This window comes from Macaca mulatta, chromosome 1 (assembly GCF_049350105.2).
Source record: "Macaca mulatta isolate MMU2019108-1 chromosome 1, T2T-MMU8v2.0, whole genome shotgun sequence".
In the NCBI taxonomy this organism is placed as follows: domain Eukaryota; kingdom Metazoa; phylum Chordata; class Mammalia; order Primates; family Cercopithecidae; genus Macaca; species Macaca mulatta.
Genome location: NC_133406.1, coordinates 116,645,037 through 116,659,843, shown reverse-complemented (window position 1 = coordinate 116,659,843; position 14,807 = coordinate 116,645,037). Strand labels below are relative to the sequence as shown.

Sequence of the window (14,807 nt, the reverse complement as noted above, 5' to 3'; positions counted from 1 at the left end):
TGGCTTAAAGTGTTGTTTGAAGAATAATTTTGCCTCCTTTCTTTTCCTGCTTTGCCTAACTTAAACTATGAATGATTCTGACACTAAAATTTCCCCTTCCTGTTGCCTTTTATTGTGCCATGTTGGGCTTATTTCTGGACTGTACTGGAAACATTTCAGTGATTTGCTCTTTATTGATAAATAGACCCAGTATTTTCTGTGACATTTAGCCATTGCTTGTTTGGTCTGGATTCCTTTTGGCCTTACACTTTGTCTATCTGGTTCTCACCAAAATGAATGAGAATATCTGATTAGCCTACATTGTTTGCATTGCATGGTAGGGAGTTATTCTTTTTAACTCCTCTAATCTTTGTTTCTACAGGCCTGTCATCTTTACTTCAGAGTGTTACTGGGAACCCAGTTCCAGCCAGTGAAGCTGCCTCACAGAGCACTTCAGCCTCCCCTGCCAACACCACAGTCTCTACCATAAAGGGAAGAAATCTGCCCTCCAATGCCCAACCTTTTGTTTCCAAAAGCTTCAACTATTCTCCTAACTCATCAACTTCTGAAGTCTCTTCAACCTCAGCCAGCAAGGCCTCAATTGGGCAAAGCCCAGGGCTCCCAAGCACTACTTTTAAACTACCGTCCAACTCTTTGGGGTTTACAGCTACCCACAATACTAGCCCTGCTGCCCCACCTACTGAAGTTACCATGTGCCAATCTTCAGAGGTCTCCAAGCCAAAGCTGGAGTCAGAGTCCACCTCCCCAAGCCTGGAAATGAAGATCCACAACTTCTTAAAAGGTAATCCTGGTTTCAGTGGCTTAAACTTAAACATCCCAATCCTGAGCAGTTTGGGGTCCAGCGCCCCATCAGAGAGTCATCCCTCAGACTTCCAGCGTGGCCCTACTAGCACCTCAATCGACAACATTGATGGAACCCCTGTACGGGATGAACGGAGTGGGACACCCACCCAGGATGAGATGATGGACAAGCCCACATCCAGCAGTGTAGATACTATGTCCCTGCTTTCTAAGATCATTAGCCCTGGTTCCTCAACACCCAGCAGTACAAGATCACCACCCCCTGGGAGAGATGAAAGCTACCCCCGAGAGCTCTCCAATTCTGTATCTACATATCGACCCTTTGGTCTGGGCAGTGAATCTCCCTATAAGCAGCCTCCTGATGGAATGGAGAGACCATCTTCCCTGATGGACTCTTCACAGGAAAAGTTCTACCCAGATACTTCTTTCCAAGAAGATGAGGATTACAGAGATTTTGAGTATTCAGGGCCTCCACCCTCTGCCATGATGAACCTAGAGAAGAAACCAGCCAAATCTATCCTGAAATCAAGCAAGCTGTCTGATACCACCGAGTACCAGCCAATTCTGTCCAGTTATAGCCACAGAGCCCAAGAATTTGGGGTAAAGTCTGCCTTCCCTCCATCTGTAAGGGCCCTCCTGGACTCTAGTGAGAACTGTGACCGTCTCTCATCTTCCCCTGGTCTATTTGGTGCCTTCAGCGTAAGAGGGAATGAACCTGGGTCTGACCGGTCACCATCACCGAGTAAGAATGATTCATTTTTCACCCCTGACTCCAACCACAATAGCTTGTCTCAATCTACCACTGGGCATCTCAGTTTGCCACAGAAGCAGTACCCAGACTCTCCTCACCCAGTCCCACATCGTTCCCTTTTCTCTCCGCAGAACACCCTTGCCGCTCCCACGGGTCACCCACCCACATCAGGCGTGGAGAAAGTTCTGGCCTCCACCATTTCCACCACGTCGACGATTGAATTTAAGAATATGCTTAAAAACGCCTCACGTAAGCCCTCAGATGATAAGCATTTTGGCCAGGCCCCCAGCAAGGGCACTCCAGGTGATGGTGTCAGTCTCCCAAACCTCACCCAGCCCACCTTGACCACCACTGATCAGCAGCAACAAGAAGAGCACTACCGCATAGAAACGCGCGTCTCCTCCTCCTGCTTAGACTTGCCTGATAGCACAGAAGAAAAGGGGGCCCCTATAGAAACCTTGGGTTATCACAATGCATCCAATAGGAGGATGTCAGGGGAGCCAATCCAGACCGTAGAGTCCATCCGAGTTCCTGGGAAGGGAAATAGAGGACATGGGCGTGAGGCTTCAAGGGTGGGTTGGTTTGATCTGAGCACATCAGGTAGCTCTTTTGACAATGGCCCTTCAAGTGCCTCTGAGTTGGCATCCCTTGGGGGTGGGGGCAGCGGAGGCCTCACTGGCTTTAAAACAGCACCATACAAGGAACGGGCACCCCAATTTCAGGAGAGTGTCGGCAGCTTTCGTTCCAACAGTTTCAATTCAACATTTGAGCATCATCTTCCCCCATCCCCCTTGGAACATGGGACACCCTTCCAGAGAGAGCCAGTGGGGCCATCATCTGCCCCACCTGTCCCTCCTAAGGATCATGGTGGTATCTTCTCTCGAGATGCACCCACTCATCTACCCTCTGTGGATCTTTCGAACCCCTTCACAAAGGAGGCAGCCCTGGCCCATGCTGCCCCACCCCCTCCTCCCGGAGAGCACAGTGGAATTCCTTTCCCTACCCCACCTCCTCCTCCCCCTCCTGGGGAACATAGCAGCAGTGGTGGGAGTGGTGTCCCCTTTTCTACTCCACCCCCTCCTCCACCCCCTGTTGACCACTCTGGAGTTGTACCCTTCCCAACCCCACCACTGGCAGAGCATGGAGTGGCTGGGGCTGTGGCAGTATTTCCCAAGGACCACAGTTCCCTCCTTCAAGGGACCCTGGCTGAGCATTTTGGGGTACTCCCAGGACCCAGGGACCACGGGGGCCCCACCCAACGGGACCTCAACGGCCCTGGCCTTAGCCGTGTACGAGAGAGCCTGACCCTACCCTCCCATTCTCTGGAACACCTGGGCCCACCCCATGGAGGAGGAGGTGGGGGAGGCAGCAACAGCAGCGGTGGGCCCCCCTTGGGTCCCTCACACAGAGACACCATCAGCCGGAGTGGTATGATCTTACGGAGTCCCCGGCCAGACTTTCGGCCTAGGGAACCTTTTCTCAGCAGAGACCCGTTTCACAGTTTAAAGAGACCCAGGCCACCTTTTGCTAGGGGCCCTCCGTTCTTTGCACCAAAACGCCCATTCTTCCCTCCCAGGTACTGATGGAAACCAAGGGAAAGGCATTTTGAACAGTCTAGAGAACATTGGAAGTAGGAGTTTGGTTTATTGTTGTTGTTTTTATTTGTTTTCTCTTTCTCGATTTTTTTTTAATTATAACAAAGGGCCTCTCTTCCAAAGTAAGAAATCACATATGCTTACGTTTTACTATTCAATTCAATCCTCCCTCCCATTGCACTTATCTACCTTCCCCAAGTTGTTTGTATTAAAAAAGAAAAAAAAAAAGTAAAGAAACACAACCAAAGCCACTTCATTTGGCTGGGGGGTTGGGGAGTGGGGAGGAAAACAATCTTTATTTTACCCCATCTATTGAAGAGTATTATTACATTTGAAATAAAACTTCCATCAGTACAGATAACCACATGTGCAATGTTGGGATGTTATTTTGGGCTTGGCTTATCGAGTAGTCAATGGAAGGATTCCTGTTCCCTCTCTTTGCAGCTTAGAATGTGCTGTAGCCAGCTCGGCTCCCTTCCCTGTTTATCTGTGTCCTGCTAACAGCCAAGAGATGTTGCAAGGGAGGAAATGTGGGAGATCTTGAACCTGTCAAGTTTGTTTTGTTTCTAAAGGCATGTTGAAGTTTTCTTTACCCTTCTCCTAAAATCTTTTTTTAATCAGCCTCAAGGTTAAAATAAGGAGTGACTACAGTATATAAAATTAGGAAAGGAAGCATTAATGGTGTGACGTGACCTGCCTGTTTTTTGTAAACAAGATAATAGGAAATGTTTTCAAGGTAGTTTCACATGTCTTGCACCAAGCTCATGCCTCTTGCTTTTCTTTTTTGACTTTATCTCCCTCAGTTTTTCTTCTGCTGTGGCCAGAAAGACAGTCACTACAGTTGACTATTGATACAAAGGTGCAACAGAAATATTATCCCTGCATTTTTAAATATAAGAAGTAGACATTAATTTTACCACGGTGCTTCCCTAATGTAAGTGATTATTTATTGGTGGTTTTCAAAAAGGTTAACTATTAGAGAAATATTTGTCTTTATCTTCCTTTTCCCCTTGCTTCAGTTGTGTTATTCACCCCTATTCTTGATATTTTAAAGGAGGAGACTCAGTAGCATTTTCCTTTATATTATACACACGTGTCTATCCCATTTCAAGGCTCAAGTCTCACCCTCACCTCTCGCTCCCAATAGGAAATAAAGACCATTTCTGCCCTTAGTTGTTTTACATGCGAGATAAGTGCTTTCCTTCTCCCTGGACTGAAAGATTTGTTTGTATTTCTACATCTAGTACTTGGGAAATAGACAATCATCGTACTTTGAGTGTTTATATCTTTATATCTAGGGACACTGAAAAGTAAATGTTGCTTTACTCCAATTTTTTTTTTTATTTAGTATCTTACCCCAAGGCATACACACTGATCATCTCCAGTTAGATGAGTAAAACAGTATGTGTTTAGTTTTTCAGAGAATTCTAGCAAGTTTCATATTTTCTTCCAAGTTAGTATAGAACTAACGATAGGAAGTATGGGGTTGCTTTTTCCTCCAGTGGAATATTACAGATGGGGGACGGTGGGCAATGTAGTGACAGAAAATGATTCTCAGAATGAACTTACTTTTCAGAGAAAGAGCAGCATAAACCAGATGCACATCATGATTTGGGAGTTTTTGTGTAATTTATTCTATTATTTATTTGGGCTCGCCATGTGTTCTGGGGTTAGGATGCTGCAGGTCATTCATCTTCCTAATGCCTGTCTGGTCTTAAAGCCAGCTGTTCTTTCTTTCCTCGACCCTCTCTGCCCTGTAGCTCTCCCCACAAAAATGCATGATACCACGATCTTATGTGTAGGATGGGGTATGTAGTGTAGCAAAGAAAAGAAAGTATAGTTATATTGAGTCCTAAGACATTTGTTAGGGAAAAGCATAAGAGAAAATGGGGTGGGGGTGGGGAAATTATATTTTACTTTCAAAATTGAAATAGGGTTTTTTTTTCTCTCAGAAATTAAATGGGATGTTTTTCATTCTAGAATAAAAGAATGTGAATTCTCTCTGCTGCTCTCGTTTAAGCTAAAAGTAGTGTTTACTTGAAAAGGCTCTCTCACCATTTAATTCTATCAGAAAATGTGGGGATGTCAGGCAAGTGGCTTCCTGAACGTTGGGGCAGGATAATTGTCCTCAAAAGTTCAATGATGGTTAATACATGAAAGGAAGACTGTTGTACAGTTTCAAAGATGAGCTTTTAAGGAGTTGGGTTTTTGTGGGGTACTTTTTTGTTTTTTAAGCCACAAAATCCTCAATATGTTTGTTTTAGGATGGAAGTGAGGATTTGTATGAGACTGTCAGCTATTAATTTTAAGGAAATCTTAAAATTTACATTTACATCAGTTAATGAAGATGACAATGTGTATATATGTGATATAGTGAAACAAAAAAGACAGTTCTGGTATTCATAACATGAAAGAAAGGGGTTTTATTCTTTCTGTGTCTGTGATTTAAAACTCTGTGACCATGCTCTGACTTTTGTATTTCAACCTGAGTTCAAACAAATAAACAAGATATTTTTTAAAGAAAGCATAACATAGTGTGTCTTGGCAAGGACATGATTCATATGGCAGCAGAATGTGAGAAGTTGTAAGGTCCTTGGTACTCACTGTAAAATCACAGACAGAGAATTGGTAGGGGTTGTGAATACACTAGTACCACTTAAAGTTCAGTGATACAGTATCAGAAATAGGGTCCTTAAGTATTTTGAAAGAGTTTACTCTTCAGTCAGCTTAGATGAGAGCTCTCTCCCTGCTCCCCTCTTCCCTCTCAAAAGTTGAGAGTAAACAGAATTTGGTTTGATTCCAGGGAGGGGAAAATGAGCAGAGAATAGGACTTTTATACTTTCCAATACCAGGAATAAAATGTTTGTGATATATATGGGGTACAGCAAATCTATCTAGATAATGTGAATACGATAAACTTCCTAATTGCAGGATATTCACTCTCAATCCTGAAGTTACCGGTTCCTGCCGAATTGAGCTTCAGCTGTTACTGTTTTGAAGCCGCTGTAAATTACTGCTTTCCCCAGATCCCCCACTATTTTTTTAAATGGGCGGGGGCGCCTGTTCAGATTTAAAATAGATATGTTGGATTGATATTCTCACGTGTTCAGTGTGAAAACAAAACAAGTACATGCTTTAGAAGCAACAACAATGAAATCCTTTTGAAATGTGTATTGATATCATTTAATAAAATAACTAGTTCGAAAGGTTTGACATTTTTCTTTGAGATGGGCTTGGACCAAGGGCCCCTGGCTTCCTGGTGAGTGCAAATAGGAGGGAACTTCTCAGGAGCTGAAACTGCTGCTTTGTGGAGTAGGCCTATGGTTGGAAAAACCTAAGTTTTCTCCAGCAAAGACCCAACATGACTGTCCAGGGCCGAAGGTGAAACCAACTAGAGAATGCAGAAGGAAAAGCCTGGATATATCTCAGAAGATACGGTTGTATTGGCTTCTGGTCCAAGGGTATGTGGGTGGGAGTAGTGGTGTGTGTGCCCACACATTTCTCAGGCACATACAGAGATACCACAGACCACCCACTTCGTGACCACTTGCACTTTACTCTCTTCCAGACATTCCTTTTTTTAAAAAATCTCTTTGTCCCCAATATTTTGTTTTCCAGTTTAATAAAGTATGGCTTCCTTTGTTGTGTGGTTGACTTTTCCCCTGATGTTGATCTTTTCCAGATGTCCCCTTTGACTTCTGCACTTAACGTCACTGAAGGCAATCTGAGCCTCTAAGATCTTTATGGCCTTGTGGGTTTTCTGTTTGATCCTTTGTGTAATTGAATTTTGGAAAGGGACAATGGATGGGTTCTAGATGTTCAGGGAGTGGTTGGTGAAGTGGGATATACTGTATTAATAATTTTTTGTGCATGTCTTCAAAAGACTGCAACTGTGAGCCAAGAAGCATTTTTAAAGCAAGCGTAGAATTGCGGATTTGGGGTGGTGGTGGGGATCCTTCTGGCCAATTCTTTGCCCACATCTGTCCTTCTTACTGCATATTGGCAATCTGTCGTGCAGAAGCCACACTTAACCCTTCTGTCTTACCCCATCCCTTGTTCATAACCCAATGAGGCTGGGTTGGAATGCTGGCTTTAAGGGGTAAAGAGGAATAGTCACTGCATCTTCTGGGCCAGGCCTGGGTCACTGGCAGGGTAGAAGGCTCTAAATAGCAGCTTTGCTTACGTGAAGGTACATGCATGTATCACCAGACACTTAACTAGCAGTGGCCTGGGAACACACCCAGCATGTAGGGTGTACGACTGTACTGGAATCTGGCTCACCCTTTTTTCCTTGTCTCTTGGGACCTTGACTTGCCCACCTGATTACCCCTAAAGAAGCAACAGCTTTGAGACTTCCTCATTAGGTTTTCTGGGCACGTTATTCATAATTTCCTCTGCCTACTTTTTTTTTATGTAAGCCAATCTTGTATAGCAGGGATGAGTTATGTATGTAGACATAGCAATGCAGACACCATCAGAGTGGGTTTTGGAGTATTGGGGCGTTTCTCATACTTGTTTATGAGTAACTGTATGGACAAGTCCGGTCAGCTGCTGTTCACAATTGCTGAGTAATAATTCATTGAGACTGCATAGGCAAGGCTATGAGAGGGTCATCGGTAAGAGAGATATTGGCCCTTAAGTAAATGTCCTATTCTATCTTCCCCGTGTGGAAGGAAATAGAAGCACTCTAAAGCAAAGAAGCAAGTGCAGTGTAAAACAGTATCAGTTACTTTTGACTAATTGCTGGGGAAAGAAAGGAGAAGCCTTTGCTTAGTTACAAGTTGCAGGGGAAGAAGATAAGAAGGCCAACATCTATGTAAAAGTTGATAATTGCAGTTACAGTCAACCCTTAGGGACTGTAAGCTTAAGTCCCTTACATACAATGGCATAGTATTTGCATATAACCTACACACATCGTCCAGTAAATTTTAAATCATCTCTAGATTACTAATACCTAATACGATGTAAGTGCTATGTACATAGTTGTATACAGTATCGGTTTTGAAATTTGTGTTACTTTTTAATTATTTTTATTACCTTTCCCCCGAATACTTTTGTTCTGTGGTTGGTTGAATCCACAGATGCAGAATCCCCAGACAGAGCCAACCGTATATTTTCTTTTTTAAATTTTATGTTTTTCTATCCTTTTTTCACACCTAGGGAAGAATCAAAAATTGAGAATACAGATATGGGTGGAGGGGCTAGTGAGTTCTTCAATGTCAAGTGAGGAAACACAAATACAGGCTGGGCATGCTGGCTCACGCTTGTAATCACAGCACTTAGGGAGGCTGAGGCGGGCAGATCACTTGAGATAGGAGTTCGAGTCCAACCTGGACAATATGACAAAGCCTTGTCTACTAAAAATACAAAAATTAGAGCTAGGCGCCGTGACTCATGCTTGTAATCCCAGCACTTTGGGAGGCCGAGGCGGGTGGATCACGAGGTCAGGAGTTCGAGACCAGCCTGGCCAATATGGTGAAACCCCATCTCTACTAAAAATACAAAAATTAGCTGGGCGTGGTGGTGCGTGCCTGTAATCCCAGCTACTCAGAAGACTGAGGCAGAAGAATTGCTTAAACGTGGGAGGCGGAGGTTGCAGTGAGCCATGATCGCACCACTGCATTCCAGCCTGGGTGACAGAGCAAGACTCTGTCTCCGGGGAGGGGGGCGGGAAATTAGCCAGGTGTGGTGGCATGCACCTGTGATCCCAGCTACTTGGGAGGCTGAGAAAGGAGAATCACTTGAACCCGGGAAGCAGAGGTTGCAGTGAGCCAAGATCGTGCCACTGCATTCCAGCCTGGGTGACAGAGCGAGACTCCGTCTCAAAAGGAAAACACAAATGCAGGTTGCAGGTTTTTATGTTTGACTTGGCTAAACCAGTCTACCCTGGACATGTTCAGGGTCATGGTAAATTGGATTGTTCCAGCAATGTTCCTTCCTCATCCCCATTGTGCCCCCTTATTTTTGAGAATTACTCAAATCCTTTGCCACATGATTTGTGGGAGATGAGAGAAAAGGACTTGAAACTTGCTACATTTTTCTTTGGGTGTTTCAGTTGGAATGGTAGAAAGGAGACGGACAGCATCCCTTTCCTCTGTTTCTCCCTCCTCCCTGGCTAACAGTCCTTTGCACCTACAAGAGACAACACTTAAAATAGTCATTGCCAAGGGCAAAAGTGATTAGGAAATGATTTGAAATCTTGATTACTTAGAAGTGGGCCTCAGTTGTATGCAGGTTGAGCATGCCAAATCCAAAGTCCAAAATCTGACACCAACATGACATTCAAAGGAAATGCTCATTGGAGGATTTCAGATTTTTACATTAGGGATGCTCAACCAGTAACTATAATGCAAATATTCCAAAATCTGAAAAGATTCAAAATCAGACACTTCTGGTCTCAAATATTTCAAATAAGGATACTCAACCTGTATTTCCTTCTACAGATGTTATCTAGGACCTTCTTTTAGAGTACTTTGTCCTTCCCTTTTTTTACTTTAGCATGGAACCTAAATGGACACATCCCTACCTAGACTGGCTCCTGTGTTTGGCAGATCTCCTCTTTTGCCCTGACAAATCAGTTGTGTAAGAGCTGGGGTGGGAGTGTCTGCTTGTTTTTCTACAGCCCTAAGAGATGTCCTGGGAAGGGAAAACTTAGTAGAGATTTTAGGTGAGCCCAAAGTTTTGTTTTCAAAGTCAAAGTTCAATTTATCCATGCTCTTGACAGAAAGCTTTCACCTCTTTGCTCATTGAGCAAATGTGGCTGAACATTCTCTCCCATTGTGGCTTTTTTTAAATAGAGACAGGATCATGCTATGTTGCCCAGGTTGGTCTCAAACTCCTGGGCTCAAGCAGTCCTCCTGCCTCAGCCTCCCAAAATCCTGGGATTACAGACATGAGGCACCGTTCCTGGCCACATTGTGGCATTTTATTTTATTGATTTTATTTTCATTTATTTTTTGAGACAGAGTACCACCCTTTTTTGCCCAGGCTGGAGTGCAATGGCGAAATCTCAGCTCACTGCAACCTCTGCCTCCCAGGTTCAAACAATTCTTCTGCCTCAGTCTCCCAAGTAGCTGGGATTATAGGCATGTGCCACCACGCCTGGCTAATTTTTTTTTTTTTTTTTTGTATTTAGTAGAGACAGGGTTTCACCATGTTGGTCACGCTGGTCTCAAACTCCTGACCTCAGGTGATCCACCCACCTCGGCCTCCCAAACTACTGGGATTACAGGCGTGAGCCATTGCGCCTGGCCTGATTTTTATTATGTATGTATGTATGTATGCATTTATTTTGAGATGGAGTTTTGCTCTTGTCGCCCAGGCTGGAGTGCAATGGCGCGATCTCGGCTCACTGCAACGTCCACCTCCTGGTTCAAGCAATTCTGCCTCAGCCTCCCCCGTAGCTGGGATTACAGGCACCCGCCACCACACCCGGCTAATTTTTGCATTTTTAGTAGAGACAGAGTTTCGCCATGTTGGCCAGGCTAGCCTCAAACTCCTGGCCTCGGTGATCTGCCCGCCTTGGCTTCCCAAAGTGCTGGGATTACAGGCATGAGCCACCAGGGCCAGCCTTTTTATTTTTTAGAGACGGGGGTCTCACTCTGTTGTACATGCTGCAGTGCAGTGTCACAATCATAGCTCACTGTCACCCAACTCCTGGGCTGCAGCAACTCTCACCTCAGCCTTCTGAGTGGCTGGGACTACAGGCATGCACCACCACGCCCAGCTAATTTTTTTACTTCTTTAAGGATCATTTTCCTGTTTTAAAGGGAGTATACTTGACATAGTTGTTTTAGGAATTAAGTGAATAGTGAAGGCATAGCACTGGGTGTTCAGTAGTATTCTAGCGTGGAGGGGCAACAACCCAGGTTTTTGTTTTTGTTTTTGTTTTTTTGTTTGAGACGGAGTCTCGCTCTGTCGCCCAGGCTGGAGTGCAGTGGCGCGATCTCGGCTCACTGCAAGCTCCGCCTCCCGGGTTTACGCCATTCTCCTGCCTCAGCCTCCCGAGTAGCTGGGACTACAGGCGCCCGCCACCTCGCCCGGCTATTTTTTTGTATTTTTTAGTAAAGACGGGGTTTCACTGTGTTAGCCAGGATGGTCTCCATCTCCTGACCTGGTGATCCGCCCGTCTCGGCCTCCCAAAGTGCTGGGATTACAGGCTTGAGCCACCGCGCCCGGCCAACAACCCAAGTTTTAAGAATAGATGTTTCAAGCCAGGCGTGGTGGCTCACACCTGTAATCCCAGCACTTTGAGAGGCCGAGGTGGGTGGATCACCTGAGGTCAGGAGTTCAAGACCAGCCTGGCCAACATGGTGAAACCCCATCTCTACTAAAAATACAAAAAATCAGCCAGGTATTGTGGCGGGCACCTGTAATCCCAGCTACTCGGGAGGCTGAGGCAGGAGAATCACTTGAACCTGGGAGTCGGAGGTTGCAGTGAGCCAAGATCGTGCCATTGCACTCCAGCCTGGGCAACAAGAGTGAAACTCCATCTCAAAAAACAAAACACAGGCTGGGTGCAGTGGTTCATGCCTGTAATCCCAGCACTTTGGGAGGCTGAGGTGGTCAGATCACGAGGTAAGGAGTTTGAGACCACCCTGACATGGTGAAACCCTGTCTACTAAAAATACAAAAATTAACTGAGCGTGGTGGCGGGCGCCTGTAATCCCAACTACTCAGCAGGCTGAGGCAGGAGAATCACTTGAACCCGGGAGGCAGAAGTTGCAGTGAGCCAAGATAGCGCCATTGCACTCAAGCCTTGGTGACAGAGCAAGACTCTGATTCAAAAAAAAAGTTAGCTGCGTGTGGTGGCATGCACCTGTAATCCCAGCTACTGGGGAGGCTGAGACAGGAGGATCACTTGATCCCAGGAGGAGGAGGTTGCAGTGAGCCGAGATCATGCCACTGCACTCCAGCCTGGGCAACAGAGCAAGACTCCACCTCAAGAAAAAAAAAAAAAAAAAAAAAAGAATAGCTGTTTCCTAGGCTGACTAACGGATTAAAATTTCCCAATACTAAGGCATATGCTAGTCACAAGTCCGAAGTTGCAGAAGAACCAGTAACTCATGAATTGGCCTTAGCTTGCTCTTGCACTTGCTTACTTGCTTGCTTGCTTCTTACAGAGGGCGGATGGAATAACTCAGCATTCCTTCCTTCCTCCACTGCAACACAAGTTACATAGGTGATGATGTGGTAGTTGATTGATCGGCATCCCCTCAGCACCCAGCTCACTGCATTGCACACAGTAAGCAGTCAGTAAATGATGGATGAGTATAAGGAGTTACCGTCTCAGGGTAGCCTGGTTATTTTACCATCCCTTTACTATTCTAACAAAAGAGGACAAGGTAGAATGATTAAAGGGACGATGTCAGTGTCTGTTTCCTTTGGAGCATCAACTCAATACCGTGATTGGTACACAGTTGATTCAATACTTTTTGAGCACCTACCATTTTGTTGCCTGCAATACACCTTCCCTTTTGGTGCAGAGGCATGAGAAGAATTCTGCCTGTTGACACCCTTTCTGAATGCCATTTTAAAATTCTTAACTACCTTCTCCCAACCACACACACACAAGTTATCTTCCTCTCCCACACTCTTGTCTCTTTCTCTTTGTATTTCAGGGTGTCTAACATATCAGAAGATGGACCCAAGATCCATAGAGGTGCTTGTGACTCAGATCAACTGCCCTCCCCAGGAAACCTGGTCTCTCTGGAAACCTTGATTAAACTGCTTTTTCTGACACCTCTTCCTCTACAACCCTTGATTGTATCACCACTGAAACTTCAGAACCAACTCTAACCATCCTCACCTCCAGGACTAATGGGAATTACTGACAGCCTGATGGCTACCCCCAAGTCAGTTTCCCTGCATACTTAACTAAAAATCTGACCGTGTTCCCATATTTACTGAGTAAACTTGATGAAATTTACCTAGTCCTGTGTCCTAGATGTATCAGGGAGAGGGAAGAGAAAGAATAAAGGGAGTTGAGAGCTGGGATAGGAATTAGAGGCAAAGGGCTTATGTAGGGAGCAGAGAGCTAAAATTCTAGTCAAGCACCTCTTTCTGAGGTGATGGGGGAGTACACCGGGAGTGAACTCTACTAGAGAAAGCACGGTGTGGTAAAAGAGAACCAGGCTTGGATTCAGAAATCACCATCAGCACTTGCTGTTTGACCTTAAATTCCTCATCTGTAAGATTAAAAGGTCTCCGCCGGGCGTGGTGGCTCACGCCTATAATCCCAGCACTTTGGGAGGCTGAGGCAGGTGGATCACCTGATGTCGGGAATTCGAGACCAGCCTGATCAACATGGAGAAACCCTGTCTCTACTAAAAATACAAAATTAGCTGGGCCTGGGGTGGCACATGTCTGTAATCCCAGCTACTCGGGAGGCTGAGGCAGGAGAATCGCTTGAACCTGGGAGCCAGAGGTTGCGGTTAGCCGAGATTGCGCCATTGCACTCCAGCCTGGGCAACAAGAGCGAAGCTCTGTCTCAAAAAAAAAAAAAAAAAAAAAAAAAGAAAGAAAGAAAAAAGATTAAAAGGTCTGTAAAGTCCCTATTAAGCACCACGAGTATAAAGGAACTCAAACTGACCTCTGCAGATTCTTGGTTCCAGCTTTTTTGGTTTTTTTTTTGTTTTTTTTGTTTTTTTTAGATGAAGTCTCCTTCTTGTCCCCCATGCTGGAGTGCATGGTGCGATCTCGGTTCACTGCAACCTCCACCTCCCGGGTTCAAGCGATTCTTCTGCCTCAGCCTCCCTAGTTGGCTGGGATTACAGGCACCTGCCACCATGCCTGGCTAATTTTTGTATTTTTAGTAGAGACGGGGTTTCACCATGTTGGCCAGGCTGATCTAGAACTCCTGACCTCAGGTGATCCACCCGCCTCGGCCTCCCAAAGTGCTGGGATTACAGCGTGAGCCACCGCGCGGCCATCTTTGCTCCAGCTTTAAAGTGGTTACATTTACCTGTAGTCCCAGCTACTCCCTAGGCTGAGGTGGTCAGTTGAGCCCAGGAGGTCGAGACTGCAGTGAGCCATGATTGTACCCGTGCACTCCAGCCTGGGCAACGGTGAGACCTTGTCTCAAAAATAAAAAATAAAACTGTTACACTCATTTATCATAATAGCTTCTTGTTGCTTTTGCCCGTTACCAAAAACCACGGGCCACACTAGACGATTTACATAAAATTTAACTCAACAATTGGGAGTAACGCTATTCTCATTTTATAGTTGAGAAAATTGAGGCTTAGAGAAATTAAGTAGGTCGGGCAAGGTGGCTCACGCCTGTAATTCCACAACTTTGGGAGGCCGGGAGTGGGTGGCGAAGGGCGGGGGTTGCTTGAGCCCAGGAGTTCGAGACTACCCTGGCCAACGTAGTGAGACCCCCCCCACCCCCATCCCCGGTCTCTATTAAATAAATATGAGAAGTTAAATAATCTTCCCAAAATTACATAGTTAATGGCAGATCCAGAATTTACACAAGGTCTGATTCCCCAGTCTATGCTCTTAAGTTTTGTTACTTGCTGTAAGGACCATGCAAAATAAAATGTATAGTTAAAGGGAACTTACTAACTGCCATTTCCTGTCTGTTTTTCTCCCACTCTCGCCCTCAAAAGTTCACCTACCCTTGTCCTCAAAGCCACAGGACGCATAATTGCTATTTT

General features: G+C 45.2%; 1 protein-coding gene across 20 annotated transcripts in view; it reads left to right on the top strand.

Annotated features, from left to right (window-relative positions):
* Positions 1-13,075, top strand: part of RPRD2 (regulation of nuclear pre-mRNA domain containing 2) — a 125,010-nt gene extending 111,935 nt beyond the window's left edge. For 8 of the 20 annotated variants that reach the window (XM_028829384.2, XM_015151571.3, XM_077948314.1 and 5 more), the window contains one exon: positions 362-3,508. In XM_028829384.2, the coding sequence (XP_028685217.1) occupies positions 362-3,135 (2,774 nt within the window). In that variant the 3' untranslated portion in view covers positions 3,136-3,508. Of the gene's footprint in view, positions 1-361; positions 3,509-3,950; positions 4,082-12,767 lie in introns of those variants that run through there. The other 12 variants (XM_077948375.1, XM_077948394.1, XM_077948356.1 and 9 more) reach the window with 5 other exon arrangements.
* The last annotated feature ends 1,732 nt before the right edge of the window (positions 13,076-14,807 follow it).